At 30.7% G+C, this 27,492-nt stretch overlaps 1 protein-coding gene and 1 long non-coding RNA gene across 16 annotated transcripts in view; one reads left to right on the top strand and one right to left on the bottom strand.

The window, feature by feature from the left end:
• Positions 1 to 18,359, top strand: part of LOC139491622 (uncharacterized protein DDB_G0286299-like) — a 52,607-nt gene extending 34,248 nt beyond the window's left edge. For 7 of the 15 annotated variants that reach the window (XM_071279393.1, XM_071279392.1, XM_071279388.1 and 4 more), the window contains 13 exons: positions 683 to 793; positions 1,461 to 1,679; positions 4,027 to 4,047; positions 4,852 to 4,968; positions 8,140 to 8,261; positions 9,105 to 9,276; positions 10,213 to 10,527; positions 13,435 to 13,452; positions 14,308 to 14,378; positions 14,903 to 15,007; positions 16,110 to 16,204; positions 16,924 to 16,993; positions 17,556 to 17,928. In XM_071279393.1, coding sequence (XP_071135494.1) covers positions 683 to 793; positions 1,461 to 1,679; positions 4,027 to 4,047; positions 4,852 to 4,968; positions 8,140 to 8,261; positions 9,105 to 9,276; positions 10,213 to 10,527; positions 13,435 to 13,452; positions 14,308 to 14,378; positions 14,903 to 15,007; positions 16,110 to 16,204; positions 16,924 to 16,993; positions 17,556 to 17,786 — 1,667 coding nt within the window. In that variant the 3' untranslated portion in view covers positions 17,787 to 17,928. Of the gene's footprint in view, positions 1 to 682; positions 794 to 1,460; positions 1,680 to 3,448; positions 3,473 to 4,026; positions 4,048 to 4,851; positions 4,969 to 8,139; positions 8,262 to 9,104; positions 9,277 to 10,212; positions 10,528 to 13,434; positions 13,453 to 14,307; positions 14,379 to 14,902; positions 15,008 to 16,109; positions 16,205 to 16,923; positions 16,994 to 17,555 lie in introns of all 15 variants that reach the window. The other 8 variants (XM_071279398.1, XM_071279394.1, XM_071279389.1 and 5 more) reach the window with 5 other exon arrangements.
• A 6,872-nt stretch (positions 18,360 to 25,231) lies between these two features.
• Positions 25,232 to 26,973, bottom strand: LOC139491621 (uncharacterized). Its single transcript, XR_011656595.1, has 2 exons — positions 26,583 to 26,973; positions 25,232 to 26,058 (listed from the first exon to the last, which is right to left on the bottom strand). It is a non-coding gene; the product is annotated as an uncharacterized lncRNA (long non-coding RNA).
• Positions 26,974 to 27,492: the final 519 nt, after the last annotated feature.

The following is a 27,492-nucleotide window of genomic DNA, read 5'->3' as shown; positions in this document are numbered from 1 at the left end:
AACACACAGTATATGTTTTCAAATTCACTGACCATGAATGTGATAATTTACCTATTGTTTATATCATAAGTTTAAGAAAATTGTCAGGAAATTTCAGAACAATATATATTAAACTTCCAATTTTGAATCTCATTTTTTCTTAAAAACAAGCATTTTAACCATTTGTTTAATTTAATGATTTAATAATATATTTGGTAATACTAGGTTAAAGTAAGTAGATTTAATATTAAGAATGGAACTGGGGAATGTGTCAAAGAGACAACAACCCCACGAAAGAGCAGATAACAACCATGGCCACCAATGGGTCTACAATGCAGTGAGAAACTCCCACACCCATAGGGGTGCTTCATCTGGCCCCTAAACAAAAATGGATACCACTTCAGTGAGTGATAATTGACGTCATAGTAAACTCTGAAATATACACAAGAAACTAAAATTAAAAGTCATACAAGACTAACAAAGCCAAGGGGCTTCTGACTTTGGACAGGAGCAAAATGTGGTGGGGTTAAACATGTCGTTGGACATTTCTTGTGATGTTTGTGTTAAAAAACTACCAAACCTGACAACAAAAGTTAGAAAAATACAAAAAAAATTGTATTATCAATGTAATTGTTGTGTTTACATTGATTTCTGAAAGACTAAATGCTTGTTAGTTTACATGAATGTATGCTGTATTTTTCAGATGTGAAAGAAGAGTCTAAGCCATTAGAGAAATCCCAATCAGAAATAGATAGAGAGAATGCCAAAAAATTACTGGCTGAATTGGAAGCAAAGAAGAAAAAAGAAAAACAAGGTATAAAAGATAGAACTTGAAATATGAGGGACAAAAACTTTTCATATCTAGTTTTGATACATATTAAAAATGAACACAAAGATATGATTTGAAAATTAGGGGCCATATTTTAACCTTATCGTACATACTCTTTCTTTTATGGTTGAAAAATTCTTTATGGTGTGATAAACATTGAATTGGTCTATGGCTGTTGTCTTAGGCAAATTATTTAGCTGAGTGCAAGAGGAAGCAACAACTAACATTACTACAATGAATGAGTGCAATTAGGACACATGAATGATGAGATTTATTAAATGCTATGACTCACTTTAAATGTTGGAAATCGAGTTGAATTTCATTGAATTTTAGGGGCAATTTTTACTCACTTCTTTTGAAAATAAAAACAACTAAAGCTACTGTTAAAGATACTGGTATTCATCCCTGTCTTGACTTCATTGAAATAAACAAATGTCTTATTTTAGAATTTAAACTATGGTCCTCAATGATTACTTTGCTAGGTAGTGTCCTTGTATGAGACGTCTGGATTAATTTGAACACCAAAAACAGTGATAATCTCCTAATACAACACATCATTTAGATTTCTCAGTTATAGCTTATATCACCTTATATTTTTCCTTATTATTTAATTTCCATTTTTCAATAAAATAGTTATTTTAACCATTTTAAGTTGTGATAGTACCGATACCAGTTGAGGCTATCAAACCTCCTCAAGTTCAAATAATGCAGGAAAGTGAAATAATTGAGGAGGAAGATGAGGACGAGGAGCAGGAGGGGGAAGTAAAAAAGGAGATTGATGATAAAACTCCTCCTACTAAACTTCCCATGATGCCTCACTCAAAAGCTGGTAAAACTTTGACTTCCCAGCATGCAGCAAAACCAAAGGGAGGTAACCACAGTCCTTACTTGGTGTTGTTTGGTGTAACACTTGTCATATGTGTGTTCCCCACTATGTTTTCTCACTGTGCTGTCTATTAATAGCATGTAATACATGTGTAAAATATAATTCATGCAAATTGAATGTACAATGCTTTTGTATATTGCAAGGGCAACAATCATTGTGGTGCAGGTTTCTGGTCAGCTGTAAGCCTTTGTTATATACACCATTGCACTACTCTGCTTAAAAATAATTGCTGGTGAAAAGTTGATGTTGTGTGTACGAGTGTTTCAGCTAACAATTGACAATTTAATACATATCGGTGTTTTGAACCCATATATGAATACTCTGACATCTATCCTATAATTTCCTTATATATTCCCTTGTTATCCTACATGTAATTTAATTAATGAACCTTCTCCACAATAAAACCATGAAAATCATTATAGTTTTGATCTATTTCCCCTTATCATAGAATCCTGTAGGAAAATAGTTCTGAGTTTTATATTTGTAATTATCAGGGTATGATTCTTAAGTGTTTTTTTTTCTCTTCTTTTTTCACATACATGTACGTAATGTATAAATTAGTAATTATTCATTTCACCTTTTTGTAACAAAATACAATACTGGGGTATGATAATTCATTGGTAATGGAGTTATATTATTGAGATAAGCTTAATATTTGCCGTCCAAAAGTTTACTTGTGGTGTGAAGTTCACCTCACTGTCTAAACTTGAGTTCCTGATTAGTTTGCCTTTCCATGTTGGTAAAAAACTTAATTGTTTAAATTTACTTTATCTATAGAAGCATAAGAGGACAAACTTATCTGCGGGAATGATTTGAAGTGAATTGGTGTCCCATAAATTTGGTGAGGGGTATGGGTAATTTTTTTAAGCCCCTGTTGGGTCCAGGGCAGAACTCCCATTTTATTTTTTACTTGAATACTTAAATCTGCTGGAAGGTAAACATGTTGATTTGACAAGGTTTACCTTTTTTTGACCTCATTTTCTTGGATTATTACTTATTAAATGGACAGAATCCTATCTGAAGTTCCATCTTTAGATCCAAGTGTGTTTGATGATATATGTAACCAAACCTATGGTAATGGTAATCTTTCCATATCCTGACAACAGTTCTTATATTTTGTTGGACAATTGAATTCGTGGAAAAAGACATCCATGAAAAACCATGAGAAACCACTAATTGGTATCCAAGAAATAAAAGTACTTTCACAGTATTTTATTCTGATAAAACTTTGCTGTTGTTTGTAGTGACTGTACTGAAGTACATGTATTGTTTTCTAGATTAAATTTTACTCAAAATTTGAATTTTAGGTTCACATGGTAATTAATATCATTTAATTTTCTGTCCGTTCTTATGAGCTTTATACATTTCACAAGATTTTCTTTGAATAGTAGAAAAATTTCCATACATTAATTTTTAGGTTACTGGTATTTCAGAGATAGAATGAAATCTTCTAGAACCAGAAATTAAGTGTAATAATGTACAGAATTTCATGTCTTCAGCAGGTTTAATTTTGAGGAAAAGTCTCATTATTGAGAGAGAAAACAATTCCAAATTGGTCATGATTTCTAATTTAGAAAATAGCAAATTTTGAAATATAGAAAAGCAAACAGATTTTGTCTAGCAGTGACTCTTTTCTAAAATAAGAAACATTCAAATTTTAAGGAAAAAACAAAATAGAAAAGGATTTTAGCTTTCTTTAAACAGCCATATTATTTTATAATTTAATAAAGTTATGTTTTTTTCACCTCAATCAGTCAGATGGTTGGATCAGGTGAACGGTAAGTGGAAAAAGTTCTTGAAAATACTTCAGTAGAAAAATTGGTGAAAAAGACTTTCTTACATCCACTTGATTTAAAACTCTTACATTTCCTCACATTTGTTTTTGTATTAAAAGATCATTTATTTCTTCAAAATAAGGATTTTTTAGCTTTGAAAATATCAACCTTGCTTTTATATCCATTTTAATTGCAACTATTCCATAATAGATATTAAAAAAAATATCAAAATATTAATATTTTTAAATTGCTATTGTAGAAGGGAGATAACTCTAATATTTTTGGGATTTTTATTTTTTTATTTTTGTTGTTTAAATGCATTTTCTTTGCTTACTAATAAAACTAATATGAAATTTGCGATTAAATTTATATAATGATATTTGAAAAAGAATAATTAGATGAAGATAATGATACTATGAATTAAATTATTCTTAGAAAGTTAAAATTCAAATGAATTATTGCGAGATATTCAAGTTATAGTCTTGTGTTTTAAAACAGAAACAGTTAAAATGATGTTTTATGATAACTATATTATAATATGTTACTTTATTTTTCAGAACAAAAGAAGATTAAAAAAGGTAAAGAAATGAATTCATCATGATCTTGCAAAAATAGTACAAGATAAAAGATATGCAAACGGACAAACATAAGAAATTTGTTTAAAAATCATCCTAAATATTAAAATATACAGGTGTACACTCCATAGTTTAAATAGAATTTGAACCACTAGCAATGACCAAGAATAGAAGATTCCATTTGTTTCATGTTTTTGTCATATAGTATTCAGAGTTTTGTCCCTTGCCCAGTTTCTAATCTGAAAAAAAATGTTTCGAAAAACTTAGGGGATCAGTGAGTTCATGGTTATCTTATGCTATAGCTTTTGTTATGTAGGATATTGACCCTTTTTATCATACAAATAATAGTTTTTCAAGAAGGGTCGCGGTCTCTTAGCTAATGAAAATGGAAAGTGTTCTCGCTTTGTAAGTTAATTTATTCAGAATAGCCTTGCATACCAATCAACAAATTTTATCACACACGTGATGTCACACGTTAAGTAGTATATTGTGTAACCTTGTGTGTGTTTACAAAGCTCCAGGAGATTTGGCTATTTATAGATAAAAGTTACCTGTGTTCCAATATGCATGATTAATGACCAGGCAAAATCTAATTGCTAAAATAAAGAGGACAAATTTGATACTCTACGGGATTGAAAGACATCTACTAGGTTTGGATTGTCCTAACCAATCAATGAACTTAAATTATTCACGTCCCGTAATATCTTCCAATCGGGTAGTAAGAAGCATTCAGTTTCAGTCTGTTGTCTTTCAATTCTTAATAACGTCTCCGAGGAGACGTTAATAAACATTTTTATCTTTTTATAGCTCCTAAAAAGGAGGTGGAGGTGAAACCAAAAGAGCCTAAAGAAGTCAAACCAAGTCGTTCTAAAACGAAAGTGCCAAAAGTCAAAACTAAAAGTAAAGATCATGTGAAAGAGGAAAGTAAGTACAATATGACACATTCTGCCTCTATTGAGGAGAGTTCAGGTCAGTAATAATGTACGACCGTCAGAAGTATTCAAATTGAAAGTGGACTGGCATGATTGTTAGTCATAAAAAAGGCATGAAAGGATAACAGAAATGTTTATTTGTTATACTGTCTCGCACAGTCTCTAATTACTGTCTCTATTCTTTTATTATTTTTGGTACCAATTTTTGTTGTTTGAGGTAAATTTGCAATTTCCTGTATTTTGATTTCTTGGTTTTGCCTGTCTGCATATGTTCATTTTGATAATTTGTATTTCGTGGAAATTGTGGTTGCCATTTATCCATGAAATGCACTAAAAATTGGAATTCATTGAATTATAATGAACTCACAGTAACATATGGATTTTCTATATGTTCCAATTTTTCCAATGAAATAAAAGTTTTTTATTGACCTGTTTAGAAACCATTGAAACAATTGTCTATAAGTTTTGCCTAAATCAACAAGAATTAATACCTTCATAAATCATGGATCTTATAGAACTTATAGTATATTGGTTAAAATATTTTTGGTAAAAAAGTTGCTCATGAAAATTTGAACGAAAAAATTGATGAATATACAACCTTGATGAATGTCAAGTCAAATTGTTAAAGGTTGTCAAAAATCCTGAAATGTATTGAAAGTTGCATAAGCAATTGTATAGAGAAAAGCTTTTGTGTTGTATTCATCACAAACATATTGTAATGATTTAGTTGTTGTATGCTTACCTACGGTGGATACTGAGGGATCATTCAAGACTATCAAATACCCAAAGTCAAGGACAAGCAAGATCCAAGACCTTGTAGATGAACAACCAAGTTTTGTTGATGACTACAAAGTTCCTTCCAATGTTGTTGACAACAAAGCTGTACCTTTCGTTGCAAAAAAAGATGAAAGCTTGGAATTCAGATCATCCCAATTTGAAAAAAATGCCAAAACTGTACATGTCCCTGGTCAGTTAGACAATTTGCAAAATGGACAAAAGATAGATGAGTCTTTGAGAAATGATATAAAACCTTTGGAAAAAGATTCTAACTTGAATCTAAAAGTGAAAAAAAGAGTCAGAATTCTGGAAATTCCTGTGGAAGAACCTGAAATGTGTGTCTATGTGGACCCAACTAAATCATCAGACGAACATGAGCATGTTGTTTCCATGCCGTGTCTAAAGGAAGTGTTGGTAAAGGGAGGTAATTCACCAATGTTGTCAACTCTGTAATGTGAAGTATCAAGCCTAATGGAATTGTTTGTTGTTACTTCATATACAATTGTATTTTGTATTTCTTTATGTGTTGTAAAAGCTCTTTATATATTATTAAGATTAAATTGATATGTATTATTTTTATGAATTTTTTTTTTAGCTCAGCCTTCAAATGATTAAGAGACAAATATCATATTTGAATACATCCATTTAATATAATCAATATTTAATATTTCAATTTTTTTTATGCCCCACCTTAGGAGCATTATGTTTTTCAAACTCTGCATCTATTCATCCATCTGTCCTTCCAATCATCCATCTGTCTGGCTTCAGGTTAAAGATTATGGTCAAGGTAGATTTTGATGAAGTTGAAGTCCATTCAAGTAGAATGTTTGAATTCATTTTTGGGGTTATGGTGCCAACAGTTTAGGTATTAAGGGCCTCAAAGGGGCCAAAAACTAACATTTTCATAGTTTCTGGACAATAACTTGTGTGTAAGTGTATGGATCTCTCTTACATTGTACCACAAGGTTCCATATCACAAAGGGAAGGCTGGAATTGAGTTTTGGGGTAATTGCCCAATTCATATGGAAATTAGGGGCCCCAAAAAGGGCCAAAAACAAGCATTTTCCTAGTTTCCAGACAATAACTTTGTTTAAGAATATGGATCGCTCTGAAATTGTATTAAAAGGTTCCATACTACAAAGGAAAGACTGGGTTTGAGTGTGGGGTAATTACTCCAAGGGGGATTCAAAAATTCTGGGGTTTCAATTGTTTTAAGGGGTTCATTTTTTTTTTTTAATTTTAAATTAACGTTTTATTTTTAAAATTTTCAAGAAGAATCTTTAATTACACAATATTGTGCAATAGATTTGTAAAATCTTGACATTTATTTTCTGTCAGAAACCTATATTGTATCAAAAATTTGATCACAATCCAAATCAGACAGAATCAAGCTTGAATATTGTGTCCAAATTTGCCACAACTGTTCAAGGTTCAACCTCTGAGGTCGTATCAGGATGCGCTCAGCGAAGCACTTATTTGCTCATAGATAAGAAATGTGCACTTTTTGAAACATCTGAATGGTTGATTATGAATATAAACTCTGTGATATAATGACAATTAACTAAGATTTCAGTCCATACTTTACATATCAATTGATTGTTCTGTAAATATATATATATATATATATATATATATATATAGACTGTTTGTATTAGACAATTACTTGTTTGTTTTTAATAATCTGAAATAAAAACTATGTAGTGAATGTTGCATGAATCGTCTATATTTTCAATTATTTCAACTCTTATGAATAAATATTTATATATTTTGTTGTTTTTATATCAGATAGTTAAAGGATAGATTTTGATCCTAAATCAGTTGTTAATCAAAAACATAATATTATTTCTCTTGTTAAATAAGATTTATAAGATTTGGATATTGTGTCTTCTGTCGTAAACGCCTTATAACCATTTAATTACATTTGTACAAGCTCAAGTAGATAAATGAATTTCCAGTTTAAAAGTTTGTCTCCTGCGTAGAATTATTTTTAGTTTTAATTGTTATGTTGTATTTTATTATAAATACACCAAGTGAACACAAGGTATATTTAATCTTAAAGATTTTTTATGGACGATTTTGAGTAGTTTGTTAATTATACTACTTTTAATTAAAATCACATTGGTACTTTTAATGTTTAGATGTTTGAAATCAGATGCTATTTTTTAATGCCTTTGAATCATGATTTGAACTTTGTAAGTACTGCATGGACTTTTTCTTTTATAGCTGATATTTCATTTGTATATATAAAAAAAAGAAGTCTCAGATTTATATTTTAAATATATTGTTTATATTGTTTGCCTGTTAGATTACAGTAAAAAATCTGACTAAAATTAAAATAGATTACAGTAAAAAATCTGACTTAAAATATTTTAATTTATCATTGTAGAAGACGATTTGGAAGAAACTGGTACCTTGATCAGTGAGGACACAACACATTCTTTAGCTACTATAGAGGATACAAAGACTGGTCCCCTTTCACTGACTGTCTCAGCTGACACAACTCCACAGGTTAGATATAGTGGGCACAATTCCTTGGAAATAATAAACAATAGTTAATATTTTTACTTTTTCAAGTTCACGAAAGAAAAGGCTAAAAATTGGATATCATTTCATTTAAGTCTACAATTGTAAAACTTACAGACATTTGTTTGCTGATGGAATTAGAATATTGGGAAAATGGAATTTTATTACAAAAAAGTTTTGGGAAATAAATATCTGTCTGATTGCTTGTTTTTCCGACACAGGCATTTGATTGATTAACTGTTGGTGTTTAACACTACTTTTAGCACTGTTGGTATATCATTACAGCCAGTTTGGTGGAATAAAACTGGAAATTCTTGGGAATTAATATTTATTAGCACTAGAAAGTGTAAAAATTATAAAGATATGTCTGATTTTATCATGTGAAATAGATGGTGTAGAAAGTATTTTATGTGAACAGTATTTTGTGGTATGAATTTTAGAGTTCTAGTTTGTAAGCGGAAAATGTACAATGAAACACTGGGAAGATGCTGACAAAAAACCAACCGTCTCTCTCTATACTGAGATATCAATGTAATGTTTGTTCTAGCCAAAATAAAACCTTGAGTTTTGTTGAATGTGTAGTTTATTGCAAGTTGTATTTTTTGCATTTTTATATAGTAAAAACATTGGATTAATTTTGTAATTGCACAGTATTTAATCTTGTCTATTTGCATGACAACATGAATAGGCTGTTTAATAATTATACATAAATGTATATAGTGTTTAGGAACTCAATTTGCCTTGAACAATTCCATTTTAATTTGAAGTATGATTAGTTAACAAAATTAAAATTTTGGTTTTATTTTTAATAAATTCTATATTTTATAGCGTGAAGAAAGTCCCTCACCACAGGCTAAAAGGAGAACAGTTGTTAAGAAAGTTTTTGTTCCAAAAATCAAACCTAAAGTAGAAAGAGAATCTACACCAACTCCAGAGTTAGAGGAAGAGAAATCTTTGACACCTGAATTAGAAGAACCAGAAGTAGAAGAGACACCTATTGGTAAGCTTTGACTAAACTTAAAGTTTATATTTAAGGTTCTGTGGGTACATTTATTTTCGTGGGTATCAGTCTTTCATGGATTGAGGAACTCTTGTTTTTTTTGTGGATATTTGATTATGTGGTTATGTCAGAGTGTGAACCTGATGGCAAGTTTGTAATTTGTTGAACATTTAAATTCATGGTTCATCTGTTTATGAAAACCACGAAAAATTGGTATCCCACAAATAATAATGAATCCACTGTATTCCTTTAAGAAAACCTTAACAAATTTTGGATTAACTTGTTGAATTTGATTCACTCTTTAAAATTTCAAGTTGAACAAAAACTTGAAAAGTAAAACATTTTAAAAGAAAAATTATAAAGGGGTCTAAATGAACAGCCAATTTAGAATTGATTTAAATATTAAAATGACAAGATGTAGTATGATTGCCAATAAGACAACAATCAACCAAAGTTCAAATGTAGTGTATGTATATAACAGTAAAGCCTTCGATAATGACAAAATTCCATACTGTATGGTCAGCTATAAAAGGTCCTAACATGAAAAATATGAAACAATTCAGTCGAGAAAAACGAACTGCCATTTATAATAAAACAAATATTACAGAAATGAACCAACAACAACCACTGAATAGAACTTTTGCTAAAATACATTATCTGTGAACTGGAAATTTATAAACAAAATTATTATTGAAATGATGTCTTTATTGAAAAACTCTACTAGGCACATGTTACCATTAAGCCTTGTAGTCTACCATTAGAAGTACCTACCAAATAATTAAGAAAAAAACCAAGGATATGATATTTGTCTGACATTATTTGTTTCCAAAATATCCTGCATCAGGCACCATAGAAAGATAGATGTAATATGTATAGATGTAATATGTTGTAAAAAATACATCTTAATTCAATGAAAATAACTTTTTCCCATTATAGTTGAAGAGCCAGCACTTCCAGTTGTAGAACTTGACGAGCCACCATTGCCAGATCCTTCGCTATATAAATGTAAAGATTCCAAATCTTCAACAAAAAATAAATCTATATTAAAACCAATACTTAAACTTGAACAAAAACTAAAGAAACAAAGACAGTTTAAACGGGATACATCTTATGAAGAAGAATTACGGCGACAAGAAGAAGCTGAGAGACGACGACAGAAGCAAATGGAGATGCTTGAAAAGATGAAGAATAGGAATAAACGAACGGGTGGAGAGGCTGAAGCTGAGGAAGAGGCCAGGAATTTTGATAATTGTAAGTTAATGTATTAATCTGAATAAGCTGGTCCTAACATCCTAGTGACTTTTATTTGGCTAGTGGTTATAGGGTAGATAATTGTTCTAGACTAGTGTTATTGATGAAGATTGATTTTGATAATAAACTTGTCATCCACTTTTAGTAACAGGTTGATGATATTATTCGATTTATTTCACTTGACTGGGCGGAGTTTAACCGGTTCGCTCACAATAAACCAGTCCATCTATAGATAGGTGTTTTAGGAGAAACTCATCAATGAAGTGTCCAGTCATTGTTTTTTAAATTCCTTTGATGACACTGATAGGTGATTAGAAATCAGTAATAATTATAATGGCTATCATCCTTATCACACACATCTTCAAATAGACTCCTTATGCAAATTAAAACGTAAGCTCCGCCCGATCAGTTGAAATAACATTGGTAATACCAGGCTGTATTTTGAAGTTAGAAATTATTTTCGCACATGACTTTGAATATTATAAACTCAGAAATTATTTGGAGTTTTTATTTTATATCTGTCTGCAAATGTTTTTAAAAAATTGCAGTAATAATTGCACACAATAATTTCAGTCTAACAATTGTGACATGGACTTGGACTTAATCTAGGATTGAATGTATAAAAAAGAAGCATGTTGACAATTGACAAAAAAAAACATTGACACTCTAATAAGTGTATTCTTAGATATAAATTTTGATAAATTACTTACCATGTTCAAATTTATGGGCTAAAATTAAAGTGACTTTTAACACATCTTTAATTTTAAAAATTAAAAAGTTTTGATTACACAGTATTGAAAGTTATAGCAGCTTTTTAGAAAAAGTGGCCAGATTTGTTGGTTTTTGATTTTGACTAATAAAATTTAACATAGACTTGTGCCTGCTTGCATTGGAATGAAATACAAGATTTTGGATTAGAAAAGTAGAAAAGATCCATAGGAGATAAAGAAATTCATTTTGATTAATTCTTTTACTTATTTAAACCATGATTAGGTTAAATTAATTATCTTGCCTCAGAAACCATTTATTTCTAGTGAACATGTATATTCTCCTTCTACCATATATATGTGGTTTAGAAACCAGTCGAGTATAAGTCTTCTTTTTTTCTAAACAACTGAAAATGAAAAAAAAAAATGGTAGAAAAGGGGAGATAATCAATATATATTTTTTTTATGATAAAAGATTTCAGAAAACCAGTTCAAAAAAAGAAAACTTTAAATAAGTTTGAAAAAGATGGTAAGTGAAAATGTGAGTTCTGGCTTGTGGGGTTTTAAAACTAAGGCTTGAAAATGTACTTAAGTGTTCATATACATATTGTGAGCTGGCTTTTTTTCTTGGATGTTTTTAGTGAAATCAACTTTGAACTATTCTTGTTGACTTTTAACTGATGGCACCATGTCATATTCAAGCTTATGTGTGATTCATTTGTGATAAATATGGTATTTCAATTTGAACTAGAGATTGTGTGCCTAACTTTCTTCTTTGTATAAATGGTAAGTTTGTTTGAAACTTGAAAATTTTATAAGCAGTATACATGGGTGTATTCTGTAGCTGAATATAGAAGAAGAAAAATCTTTATAAACAAAAGTATAATATTCGGTGTTTTGATATGAACAACAAGTTGCATTGTATATATTTAAATATCAATTTACCAGTTGTAGTCTTGCAGAACAAAATGATTTTATTATTTTATTTCATAACAATGAATGTAGGATATGTCAATCCTCACATTTTCCAACATGCTACCTTCAAATAACTTTGTATGCATCAAATGGATATAAAAAATTAATTCTGATCCTTCTGATCCTATATTTCGTTTAAATTTTATAACCAACCACCCATGTCATTCAGTTATACTTAATATGATCTTGGTTATTATTGAGTAAATTCTTTCATTTTTAAATGTGATAAGCACATCACCAGAACTATAGAAATTGTCCTCCTGTCTAAGAGAACTTGTAAACAAATAATATTAGACTTGTCTTTTTTCTTTCATTAATATCTTCAAAGATTACTTCATTAAAAAATGTTTTAAAAAAAGGGGAGATAATTAGATATAAATATTCTTTATGATGGAAAGGTTTCAGAAAAGCTGTTCAAAAACAGAAAGCTATAAGTTTGTTCCAAGATGATGGTGAGTGTGTGAGTTGAGGCTTTAATGTGTTTTTAAACTTCAAAAAGCTCTCGACTGGTGTTTGATCTGACTTAACTTGAGTTTTCAATAAAAAAAGCTTTAAACTATGTATATATCCATGAATTCTTCTATTTGGTGACTTTGAATTGATGGCAGCATGCCATAGATCTACTTTGTGTGAATCTTTTCTGTTGATTTATTGTATAATCTTATTTCTCACTGATTCAAAAAATGTATGCTTAGCCATATCTTGGTTTGAAAGGTATGTTTGGAACTCGAAAATCCAGATAAAGAATTTAATATTTAAAAACTTGTGCAACAAAGACAAACAGTTAGCTAAAGTTAGAAAGCAGGGAAAAAAGGATGGTTGGGAACAAGCATTTTAATATGGAAAAATTCAAACAAACAAAAAGAGGTTATGAAACATGTTTTTGTTGAGCCTGCAACTTAAGTTGCAGAAAGCTTGACAAATACTTGCTAACCTCTGACAATGAGAAATCATGTCTTGACATGACATGACATGTCAAAAAGTGTGTGAAAATGTGTGACGTAGGTGCAGAATTTTTAATATGAATGTGGTAATGTTCATAATTTCACATTGCTATTGCCAGATCAATACTGGGTAGTTCATCAGAAGATAGCTGGTATTATATGAGAACTGATGTCACTTTTACAGTTCTCAGAGAATATTTTCTAACAGCTTCATTGTTTAAATTAATGCTTCTGAATTTGACTCTGCATTTTAGACAAATATGTGTAATTGTATCTTTCAGATAGCATGTTCACAATGTGTAAATATTGTCATCAACTTTACAATTTTTTTAAAGAAAATATGTGGCAGATATTCACTTCCATACAAATGAATTATATCTATTGGAGTGTCAAACAATTGTTTTTGCTTTTGGGAATTTTATTGTTATTAATTTTACCCATTTTTTTTTTTTTTTTTTAATTGCCACATATTTACTTGAAGAATTGTTGAAGAATATTGTGATTTTGAATACTGACTTCACTCTAAAAGCGACCAGTACTTTGCTGATCAATTTGATCAGTTTAATGCAAGAAGCGTCACACACATATTCTAAAACATAATAAATATCTTAATTTCATTTCATCTTAATTTCATTTTTGCTTGATATGTTTGCTGGTTTGCTGACAATTGTTTGCTACATAGCCATGTATGTTGGCCATGTAACTTCATAGTTTCTTGTAAAAATTATATGCCGCATGCAATAACTGATGATATTACACTGCCATGTTTGATGCTGAATCTAATGAGGTTTGATTTGATTTTTTTTCTCTCTTGACTTTTAATTTGAATCACAGTCGCACTGCAGTTTTTGGTTGGAGTCACCCACACAAGTCATATATAACTTAATTTGTGTTTCTAGAAAATGTACAGATTAAATTTTATGGATTATTATGTTTGTATGAACAAAATATTTTTTTTCAAAACTTGTTTGATTTTGAAGTCATGATGACCTTCTTAATTGTACTTTATGTTCCATTGGTAGGTAACAGGACACCAAAGTTATATTTAAGCATTATTTTGATAAAATCATTCATAAGCTGCTGAAAAAATATTGATTTTTTTTTTAGAAATTGATTCATATGCTTTTGTAACAAATCTTCATACTTACTTTTAGATGGATTCTTAGCAAAGTACTGTATATTTAACAAGCTAACCTTGGATGCTTACAGAAGGACATTTGATTCTGTAAGTTAACTATAATTTAATTATTTATTTTCAATATAAATAAAAGTAGACATTGGCTACAAGAAACAACAGGGAGACATTGGCTAGCACGAAACCAGTGGTGGATCCAACCATTTAAAAAGGGGGGTTCCCAACCCAGGACAAAGGGAGGGTTCCAACTATATGTTCCCATTCAAATGCATTGATCGGCCAAAAAAAAAGGGGGGGTTCCAACCTCCAGAACCCCCCTCCCTGGATCCGTCAATGGAAACAACATAAACAGCAAACAAAGGTCATCCAGTTCACTATATATATGAGAACCACAATATGTTTAAAATGTAGATTTTTCCTGTTTTAAAAATGTTATGATCTCCCAAACAACTATTTTGTGGATTTTGATTTTGCCTTATAAAATAACAATAAAAACAAATCGGTTCAATCTCTAGATGAAAAACAGCAATAAATTTGCTTTGAGTTTCTTTAAAGTGTGTGTATGGATTTTGTGTCATGAAATGATACCCAATCTTCTTTTTATTTATTCATAGGTTGATGAAGAAAGAAAAGGGTGGATAAAAGGTGTGGATGTGATGATAGGTTTACGTGGAATCAATCAAAAAATCTCCTATGAGGAAGAGGAATATTTATACAGGGTTTGTACAAATATTTGTGACTGTTGAAATTCAGAAATTATTGTGAGGTTTTTATTATTGAGAATAATGCTATCACAATAATAAGAACTTGCATTCTAATATCTGAAACATATATCTGCATCCATAGCTTTCAAAAATCACAATAATTCATCTTGATACCATAGATGTAATACCCATAGATGTAATACATGGTTATTACATCTATGCTGATACCTACTTCCAGCTGTTTGCTGAAACATTGATGAATTATTGAGAATAATGCTACTGAATGAGTAACTCAATAATAAGAACTTGCATTCTTAATTTTGTGAAAGAATTTGGAACCATTTCGTCACACATTTCACCAGAAATACTGAATGACTTCATATTTGGTCAGTAGCTTGACAGTGATGGGTTCTTTCCAAATCTGTCAGACACTGACTTCCTGCGTACAGAAACTTTGAATTATAAGTAGGGGTACAATAATTATGCTAAGTAGGATAATGCATGCATTCTTGTTCTAATAGGGATTGTATGTTCATTTTATTGTGAAACTTTAATTGGGTGTTTATTTGTAACCAGCAAACTGTTATTAGTATTCCAACCTAACAATACAAAACTGCCTATATAACTTATATTGATTTCATAAGAAAAGCTAATAGTGAATGGCTTCCCTACAATAAGTAGTGGGATGCCCTGAATCTATACAAAACATTAAACATTATGAGACTTGTATAACTGAAACCTACACCAAATTCTCTAATCAAAATCATAGTGTATTTTGGCCTTAAATTATGTATTTTGAAAATAAATTGTGATATCACAATTTTACCATTATAATGAGGAAACACATTTCAGACTCAAATCCATAATATGTCCACGGTATATCCATTACAACTCACAATTGATATATTTTTCCGAAAATAAAAATTTGAGTTGTCTCCCATTAGACAATTTTATTTTTTTATTGTTAAATAGTAATCAGCAGTTTTCTTACTTGATAATGTCAGAGAACAAGAACATTTATCATTGAAGTCCTAATGTTATTTTCTTATACCTTTACTTTATATAAATAAAAACGATAGAAAATTATCCTGCATTTTTTTTGTGTGTTTACTTTCAGGTAATGGAAATAACAGGGTACAATATTTCACAAGGTGCAGATTTTAAATTGTTTGCTGTTATGGCTGCTCTTTCATTAAAAATCAGTTCTTTAGAGTAAGTACATGTATATTATTATACTTCACGTTAAAATGCCATATTTTGATTGGCTAATACTAGGGTGATAATTTACTCTATCACATGGCTGAATTTTTTTTTTAATGTCACCCTCTCACCCAGACCTATCAAAATCTATTGTTTAAAGGACAATGAATTGAATTTACATCAAGTTATTAAAGACTATGCTTAAGTTATACGTCTTGGATCATTCTATTATTTGACTGTCAAAATACAAATAATAAAACATCTTGCCTATCTTCTGTTGATTTTTCTAATACCTGTAATGTTGTTATGTACGTGACGTCATAGAAAATACTTTTGAATAAAATTCATCTGGAAAAGACAATAATGATAAGACAGTCAGTATAATAAATTAAATAACACATAGCTGAGAGGGTGATAGAGCAGATTGGTACCCCTTGAAAAATCATTGTCAACCTTGGTTTTGCCGTGTTGACCATGTTTTCTTGGGGTACCAGTCTGCTCTATCACCCTATCAGCTATGTTTTATTTATATAATGTTCTACATAAAGCTTCAAATTTATAGTTTTAGTAAAGCTTATATATATTAATTACTGTTCAATTTTTAAAGTATTCAGCTAGATGTTCTTTTATTCAGTTCAAAACTAGATTTCGCTAAAGTTATTCATGAAATGCAGATTTTGACCATCCAAAATTTCTATATTGATTTTACACAAACTAATTCTTCATTTTAGTTCTTGGATGAGGAATATGATAGGCAGCATGGATTTTAAGATGTTAGATACTAAAATGTATATGTGTAAGGTAAGAATAACATATACAGTGTTTCAAATTTACTTACTTTTCTATAATGACTAATAAAAAAATTGATAGGTTAATATCAGCAATATCTCAGACAAGTTCTGTAATGGTGGATGATCGACTTTTTTTAAAAGAGTTATGCCTCTAAGAAATATTGAATTTAAGGTAAATGGCCTCGATTGGTGCTCTCACAGATACAATTCTTACCTGATTTTATAATGATTATACAATAGGTTAATATCAGCAATATCTCAGACAAGTTCTGTAATAGTGGATGATCGACTTTTTTTTAAAAGAGTTATATGAAATATAAACATTTTAGCTTAAGTTTTAAAGCACAACACACAAGATGAAAGAGATTCAAAATCATCAGGACTTAAAAATCTTCAGGTTACTGTTTGATTTTTTTCAATTTTTAGATATTATAAAATTTTACATTTTTAGATATTACAAAATTTTACATTTTATGTGCAAAGGGAAATAACTCAATTAACACTATTGCTTAAATGTTGTGTAAAATATGTTATACATCTAGAATAACTTGATGTTTGTTTCTTTTTGCCAGAAATTGTGGGAATGTAATGTAGATCCAGACACGAACAAGATTTCAATAGACCAACTGTGTATAGAACTTAGAGCTGGTGGAATTAGTCAGAAACATGAGATAGAAGTGCGAGAGAAATTAGGACATTTAAAAGCATTGGATTTGTTAGACTTTCTGACTTATATACCTTTATTTATTCTAATCCATGAATCTGTAGTTGACAATCCATTTGATGAGAGACGAGATAAATGATAAAAAGGAGAAAAGCATTAGCGCCATTGAATTTTTTTGTTATTATTCTAATCCATGAATCGGTAGTTGACAATCCATTTGATGAGAGACGAGATAAATGATAATGAGGAGAAAAGCATTAGCGCCATTGAATTTTTTTGTTATTATTCCAATCCATGATTCGGTAGTTGACAATCCATCTGATGATAAATGATAAAGATGATGGAAGCATTAGTGCTATTGAATTCTTTGTTATTTATTCTAATCCGTGAATCTGTAGTTGACAATCCATTTCATGAGAGACTAAATAAATGATAAATATGAGACTGAGAAGCATATAAGCAAAATTTATTTCTTTGGTAATTCCTATTGGATGAGAAATAATAGTAACATGATCACAGCAGTAGCCACGGCACCTTTGTAGATTTATCTGACAAATCATTTAGAAATAAAATGATGAATGTTAAAAAATACACAACACTAGCAGCACCTTTGGAATTGGACAAGGACAATGAGGAAAGAAGTTTGAAATTTGAAATTTAAAACAGAAACTAAAAAAGAATGCATAAATTCATCAGCGAAAAGAAATAAAAAGATTCTAGGGTTTGTTAAACAAAGTACAAACAACCTTATGTCATAGGTAGAATATACGTTGTTGAAGATGTTAAATATTGGCTACAATTTGGTGTTTTATTTTAAAATGTTACACAGCATACTTTGGACTTTGTGAATGTAAATATTGAAGAAGAAAAAATATTCATGTCCTCTGACAGTAGTAGGGAGTATTTGTTTGCCATTTGTTTTACAGTCAATAGTGCTTTCTTTCGCATACCTGCCAACTTTTCAAAATGGCCATAGGGGTTTTGCATGCAAGATGGCTGTCATAGTCATAAAAAACCTTCAAGGGGGCCTGCAAATACATTTTAATGTTGTTTTTTGATCCCTCACATGTTTAACCCCGCCACATTATTTATGTATGTGCCTGTCCCAAGTCAGGAGCCTGTAATTCAGTGGTTGTCGTTTGTTTATGTGTTACATATTTGTTTTTCGTTCATTTTTTTTAAATAAATAAGGCCGTTAGTTTTCTCGTTTGAATTGTTTTACATTGTCTTATCGGGGCCTATTATAGCTAACTATGCGGTATGGGCTTTGCTCATTGTTGAAGGCCGTACGGTGACCTGTAGTTGTTAATGTCTGTGTCAATTTGGTCTTTTGTGGATAGTTGTCTCATTGGCAATCATACCACATCTTCTTTTTTATATATATTCTTCATACTTTTAAGCCTAAAGACATTGTAAAATTAATTGTTTTGTTTAAATTGTGGACAAAATTGCTCTTTCAAAATTTCAATTTGGGAGCCTCCATGGGGGAAATCCCCTGTAAATAGTGACAGTTGGCAGGTATGCTTTCGTCATGTTAATGCCTATATATATAATGGTTAAAGTTTTGATGTACAGTATTAGTTTATGAGGAAGCCTGTTGTCTGAAAAAGTGTTCAAAGGACATATATTCTTGTTTTTTTAATTTGAGAATACATGCATAGAAGAAAAAATGTTTTAAAAATTCATCGTAAAACTTTGATCCTATAAAGAACTGTTATATCTATATTTTATTTGATTCCTGAAATTGTCCAAATTTTATGTGTTAAGTAATATATGTGTATTGGTAAAATTGCATAATGTAGATCTTTCTTTGTGATATTTAATGACAATTGTGCAATATGAAATATGGAGAAATTACATAATTTAATATATTTTATATGTGGAGGTACTAGTAGGTTCATGAAAGGTCTATACTACCCCTAAAATCCAAAAAATCTACAGATAAGTCAATTCAGATGGCTTAATTACTACCCCTTAAATAAAAAAATCTACAGATAAGTCCATTCAGATGGCTGAATTACTACCCCTAAAATCAAAAAAATCTACAGATAAGTCAATTCAGATGGCTGAATTACTACCCCTAAAATCCAAAAAATCTACAGATAAGTCAATTCAGATGGCTGAATTACTACCCCTTAAATAAAAAAAAAATCAGAGGTAAGTCAATTAAGATGGCTGAATTATTCCAACAACTCTTTATTGTGGTTATTGCCCTTTAATGAAGATTTATCCCATTTATTTTGGATTTTACCAATTATTTTGATATCTTTTATTTTGATATCTATCTGATTGAATAATCAACACAAAAAGTAGGTTTTGGCACATTTCATTTTGAAGTTTAGATGAAAGAAGAAGCATTATTTTAGCTGACTGCTGAGTTTTAGTTTAGAAAAAAATAAGTCAGATTCATAAAAAAAAATGTTTTTTTGTCAGGTGTGTATCATACCTTTGCAAAAATAAGATTTTACTCGACATGCAAACTTTACATAGGTTAAAGCTTTTTTGATTGAATTATGAAATGTACATCAAATTGAAATTTTAATATAAGATATCTTCATCAACATGACTCAACTATTTGCTGCTGGCCATTATAAGCAAGTGAGCATGCAAGCAACAATCAATAATATAATATATCATATGTCTGAATATATCCATATTCTGAATAGCAAACGAACAGAAAAAATGTTCCATTTATGAAAATTTGTACAATTTAGAATTGAACAACTGCTTATTTTTGTTGAATATTGCATTCTTTAAAGTTTAAGGTCAAAGAAAGACCTTTACTGTGCCTACTCCACAAACAAATGAGCATTTGCGATAGTATTAAACTGTGATAAAATGCAATCAGAAATTGTATAGACTTGAAGAGTATTATTATGATTTATGTTGATCATAGGAACCGTCAAAAATAGATAATAAAAAGTACTTGTATTTTTGTGTTGCTATATTTTAATTTCTTGTTTCAGTATATCTTTTTTGGAAAAATGTTTCTATATGGACCACTGAATGGAATGAAATCAAATTGGCCTGAATGTTTCTTATGAGATGCGATCCCATAAGGGTCGTTACTTTGTTGACAATTTGTTATCTTAGAAGGCTGCTCTTTGGTCCGGCTGTTGTCTCTTTGACACATTCCACATTCCCATTCTCAATCTTATTCAAATACATTGCTACTTGGATGGAGAGTTGTGTCATTGGCACTCATACCACATCATCTTATTTGTATAATTGTTCCTTATGAGGTGTTGGCAAAGTGCTGTTAATTTGTTGCCTATATGTTGTCTATGTGGGCCTCAGAAAGGGTGCTTAGTTTAACATGCTATGGGAAATATTTACAAATGTCATCTTGAACAAAAAAAAGAATTGGTAATGGTTTGAATGTTCCTTATGAGGTGCCTATTTCTTTAGATCGACATCTGTCTATAGCTTTATTCCTAACCAATGCAAATATAAGGTAAAAGTCGTGAGTCAGATATTTTATAAATCAAATATCTGGAAAAGGAGCTCCATGACCTATCAATATTTTTTATATGCTCGTCAAAATTTTGACGGGACGTATAATGGTATACCAATGTCCGGTGTCCGTCTGTCCGTCTGTCCGGCGTAAACATGTCGCACCGTAACTTGAGAACGACTTATCTAAATTTCATGAAACTTAAAAAGTTGTTCTTTATGATGGTCAAATGATCTGTATACTTTTTGGTGAAAATAAGATTTAAACTTTTTGAGTTACGGCACTTTGTAACTAAAACAGGGGTGTGTTTTTTTTTCACATGTCGCACCGTATCTCAAAAAGGTGACTATGTGGAACGCATCTATCCAATCGAACTAGAATACTACAGATACAATTAAGTCGGCTTCATATCTTGACTTACATCTAGAAATTGACAATGAGGGTCGGTTGAAAACAAAACTTTACGACAAAACAGATGATTTCAGCTTTCCAATTGTGAACTTTCCATTTCTAAGTAGCAACATTCCAGCAGCACCTGCATACGGGGTATATATCTCCCAATTGATATGATATTCCTGTGCTTGTATTTCCTGTCATGATTTTCTTGATAGAGGTTTGCTGCTCACAAGTAAGCTATTAAACCAAGAGTTCCAAATAGTGAAGTTGAAATCATCCCTTCGTAAATTTTACGGACGCCATCACGAGTTGGTTGACCGTTATGGAATAACCGTTTCACAAATGATATCGGATATGTTCCTTACGTAGTAACTACAATCCCCTTCCCTTTCATGAATATGACCTACCGAATTAGACTATTTACCGGATTTGTAATCACATAAGCAACACGACGGGTGCCACATGTGGAGCAGGATCTGCTTACCCTTCCGGAGCACCTGAGATCACCCCTAGTTTTTGGTGGGGTTCGTGTTGTTTATTCTTTAGTTTTCTATGTTGTGTCGTGTGTACTATTGTTTTTCTGTTTGTCTTTTTCATTTTTAGCCATGGAGTTGTCAGTTTGTTTTAGATTTATGAGTTTGACTGTCCCTTTGGTATCTTTCGTCCCTCTTTTACATGTCACGCCGTATCTCAAACACGATTTATGATTATGGCTTAAAACTTTACACACTTCTTTGTTATATTAATCTAAAGATCTGTATACTTTTTGGTGATGATTCAAAATTTCATTTTTGAGTTATTGAGTATTTTGTAAAAAAGGGGGAGGGGGTTTTTACATGTCGTGCGGTATCTCAAAAATGATTTATGATTATTGCTTAAAACTTTACACACTTCTTTTTTATATTAATCTAAAGATCTGTATACTTTTTGTTGATGACTCAAAATTTTATTTTTAAGTTATTGAGTATTTTGTAAAAAAGGGGAAGTTTTTTTTTACATGTCGCGCCGTATCTCAAAAACAATTTATGATTATTGCTTGAAACTGTACACACTTCTTAGTTATATTAATCTAAAGATCTGTATACTTTTTTTGTTTTTTTTATATTTCAACAAGAATGCACATACTGAAATGTCTCGCCTTCTTTAATAATCATTGACATTATGTTGACAGTCCTAAATATGAAGCTTTATTACAACTGTCACTTAATTTCATATTAACAAAAAAATTTAAATATTGACCAATGAACCATGAAAATGAAGTCAGGGTCAGATGAACAATGCCAGGCAGACATGTACAGCAAACAATTCTTCCATACAACAAATAGAGTTGACCTATTGCTTATACTTTAAGGAAAACAGACCATAACACAAAAACTTAACATTGAGCAATGAACCGTAAAAATGAGGTCAAGGTCAAATAAAACCTTCGTAACTGACATTTATGCCATAAAACATTTCCATACACCAAATACAGTTGAGCTATTGCATATAGTATTAGAAAAAAGACCAAAACTCAAAAACTTAACTTCGACCACTGAACCATGGAAATGAGGTCAAGGTCAGAAGATACCTGCCAGTTAGACATGTACACCTTACAATCATTCCATACACCAAATATAGTAGACCTACAGCATATAGTATTAGAAAAAAAAGATCAAAACTCAAAAACTTTACTTTAACCACTGAACCATGAAAATGAGGTCAAGGTCAGATGACACCTGCCAGTTGGACATGTACACCTTCCAATCCTTACATACACTAAATTTACTACTATTGCCTTTTAGTATCTGTGATATGGACTTCACCACCTAAACTTAACCTTGTTCACTGATCCATGAAATGAGGTTGGGGTCAAGTGAAAACTGTCTGACGGGCATGAAAACCTTGCAAGATACGCATATACCAAATATAGTTATCCTACTACTAATAATAAGAGAGAATTTAACATTACAAAAAATTTGAACTTTTTTTTCAAGTAGTCACTGAACTATGAAAATGAGGTCAAGGACATTGGACATGTGACTGACCGAAACTTCGTACCATGAGGCATCTATAAGCCAGGTATGAAGCATCCAGGTCTTCCACCTTCTAAAATATAAAGCTTTTACTGAACTAAAAAAAACTTGCCTATTATTAGTATGTTAAGATAAAAATAACCCCCACAGAAAGATGTTAATTCTCTGTTTCCATTTACCGTTTTCGCCATTTAGCAACACCCCAAAGAATAGCCGATGATCCACAATATTGTGTACAATTTCAAAGGATTGGATCAAGTGGGACTATAATTATCATCCAGAAATCAAAGAAATAGCACTTTCAAAGGCAAGCTGCATCTCTTGAACAGTTATTGTGAAAAACAAGAGTGCACACACTGAAATGTCTCGCCTTCTTTACTAATCATTGATATTATGTTGATAGTCTTCAATATAAAGCTTCACTACAACTATCACATAAACTTAACATGATCCAAGAAAATGAGGTCAAGGTCAAATAAACCAAAGAACAAATACATGAACACCGCACAATCATTCAATGCACTAAATATCATAATATAGTTGACCTATTGCTTATATAAACGTTTCTAAGAAACAGACTTAACCATAAAAACTAAACATTGATCAATGAAACATTAAAATGAGGTCAAGGTCAGATGAACCATGCCAGGCAGACATGTACAACATACAATTCTTCCATACAACAAATATAGTTGACCTATTGCTTATAGTTAAAGAAAAACAGACCAAAACACAAAACTGAACACTGAGCAATTATCCGTGAAAATAAGGTCACGGTCAAATAAAACCTGTGAGACTGACATGTACATTATAAAATATTTCTTTGCACCAAATATAGTTGACCTATTGCATATAGTATTAGAAAAAAGACCAAGACTCAAAAACTTAACTATAACCACTGAACCATGAAAATGAGGTCAAGGTCAGATGACACCTACCAGTTGGACATGTACACCTTACAGTCCTTCCATACACCAAATATACTAGACCTATTGCTTATAGTATCTGAGATATGGACTTGAAATGAGGTCAAGGTCAAGTGAAAACTCTGACGGGCATGAGGACCTTGCAAGGTACGCACATACCACATATAGTTATCCTATAACTCATAATAAGAGAGAAATTAACATTAAATTTTTTTTTTTTTTTTTTTTATTTAAGTAGCTGCTGAACCATGAAAATGATGTCAAGGACCATGGACATGTGATCAACGGAAACTTCCTAACATGAAGCATCTACATACAAAGTATAATGCATCCAGGTCTACCACCTTCTAAAATATGAAGCTATTAAGAAGTTAGCTAATGCCGCTGCCACTAGATCACTATCCCTATGTCAAGCTTTCTGCGACAAAAATCTAAATTGACCACCTATTTAAACGTTTCAAGCTGCTGCTTTTGTTTTCATCTGTCCATAGTCAGGAACCTGATGTTATTTGTTTGTTGTTTGTTGATGTGGTTCATAAGTGCTTCTCATTTCTTGTTTTTTATATAGATTGGACCATTGGTTTTCTTGTTTGAATGGTTTTACACTAGCTGTTGAGTGTGAGCCAAGGCACTGTGTTTAAGGCCGTACTTTGAACTAAAATGGTTTACTTTTACAAATTATTACTTGGATATAAAGTTGTCTCATTGGCACTCATACCACATCTTCATTATCTATTTGTTGTAATAATAAAAAAACAAAAGAAATATTTGGAGTACAAAAAAAATGGTATCAAGTTTTTTACATCATAATGTTCTATCTATTCCCTCTGTTATTATGGGTAACTTATATATTGAATGTATTTAGTTAAAAGAATATGTTAATAAAGTTGCAAAGTTTTCAAAATAAAATAATGTAGAAATAAAAATGTTATTGTCTATTGTTTTTCTCCGGTGAAGATGTTATATATTCCTCGTACTGTTACTTGTGTCATCCAATTATCCTCAGAGAATTATATCTGCATACTATTTGCTGGCTTGAGCTTTGAACTGGTCCCTTGTATGTTTAATAGTTATTGGTAGTCGTGTATGTTTGTTCTTCTTCCACTAAATAGCCATAGTGGTTTGTACTGTAATTCTTCGGTCCTGATCAGTGGTTTTCACACATATTACATTGTCATCTGAATCTTCTGGACCGCTGAGGTGTAAGTCTTCTCTGTCAGTACATCTATGGTTGATTTTTCTGGTTTTCTTTTGTGTGTTAACCAGAGTTGATGCTTGGTATTTAGATGGTGCTGCTACGATTCTAAATTTCCTGTTTAGTGCAGGATTCTATCTGTGGAATCCATTTGACTATTGGTTCTGCTGTGGATATAGGTGTTGTTGTTTTCTCCATGAAGTCTTGAGTGTTGCTATTTTTTTTCTGGTGTTTGGTTGTAATATATTTCTTGGCTGCATATTTCCTGGTGAATTTTGCTAGGCAGTGAAGACATTGAAATATTGTTCCTGTGAAAAGTTCCGTGGTGACTTCAATAATCTTCTCAAACATACACTAATTTTGTGTGAGTTACATTTTTGTGTGTTATAGTTATCCACACAATCATTTTATGCAGTAGAAGCTACCTGGAAAAAAAATACAGATTCTTTTAAACATATTTCAGTCAAAACTAAATATGAAAATAATTGAAACACTATTTAATGCAAGAGAATACTTAACTGGTCATAACAAATTAAAAATACATATAACTTTAAAAATCTTTTACTTTTTTTTTTAAATGATTTGGTGACATTATTAACTTTTAAAATACCAGTCTTAATAAGCAAAATAGGATGAACAAAACTTTATTTGATGTCTGACATTTGTTTTTCTTTATAATTGATTTTTCATTCATCAGGCCACTAGTTTTACCCTTGAAATCTTCACATTTTTTCATGTTGTGAACTTTTATAGTTAACAATACAGTATATGTTTTGCTCATTGTTGAAGGTGGTAAGGTGATATGAGTTGCTAAAATACTTGTCATATGTATCAATTGTCTCATTGCATTGGCAATCACACCACATCTCTTAATTTTTTTATAGTGTTAAAAATCAACATTGACATGCTATTAGATAAATAGTTCATAAATCTATCTACTGATTCTCACCATAAAGGTCAGCTCCAGTGGCCATACCCAGCCTCAATTCTAATGTACGAGCTGTAATGCTAACCTGAAATATAAAATGCTTCATCATCAAAAATTAATTTTGTTTAAGGTAGATCATCGGTATATGTTTCCGAAGATAGAATTTTCTTATACTTTGCCAAAATGAAGATTTTAATTAACTATGCACTTTTTTAAAATACAATAAAAAAGATGGGTCATCGAGCTATTTATCAAGCTGAGTTGTTGAAAATTGCCTAAAATTGCTTAGAATGATCATGAAAAAACACAATTTGCGCATAAAAAAGAAATCTATTCGATAGGATTTTGAAATAAATTGTGAGAAGATAGGTTTATTATAAGTAATAATAAAAAAATGGTGTCACTGGACCTGTTTTCTTGCTACAAGTAAAAATAAAAAAAACATTCCTATCAGTCTAGTTTAATTTTTTACTAAAGAGTTATCTCCCCTTAAACTACTAAGTTGAAAAAAATGATTCTTAAACACAAATGTTTGGTATTTGATGAAATTTTGAATAAATATAATAAATTAGCAATTTTTGCTCATATAAATAGACAATCTAACCAATAAAATTGCACATCTGTCTACAAATTTGCAGATCTGAGCAATTAACTAGACTGAATGTGTACTGCGATAGTACAATCCAAGATGGCGGTATACCATGAATATACCTTATATTAGACAGCTATCGAGCAACAAAGCAATTATTGATGCAATATATCATATCCTTTAATTTACTCATATAATAATACTGATAAATGAAAGTAGACTTCTGACCATCTCTTATAATCCTAGAGCAATATTTCCACAGAAATTCTATAAAACATATGAAATTTTTTTTTTTAAACAGGAAAAATATACTGGTACTTACCTTAATATTGTCTGCATAAG

This window comes from Mytilus edulis, chromosome 10, assembly GCF_963676685.1.
Source record: "Mytilus edulis chromosome 10, xbMytEdul2.2, whole genome shotgun sequence".
Lineage (NCBI taxonomy): Eukaryota > Metazoa > Mollusca > Bivalvia > Mytilida > Mytilidae > Mytilus > Mytilus edulis.
Note: the sequence above shows the minus strand (reverse complement) of the source record. Positions and strands in the feature narration are given on the sequence as shown.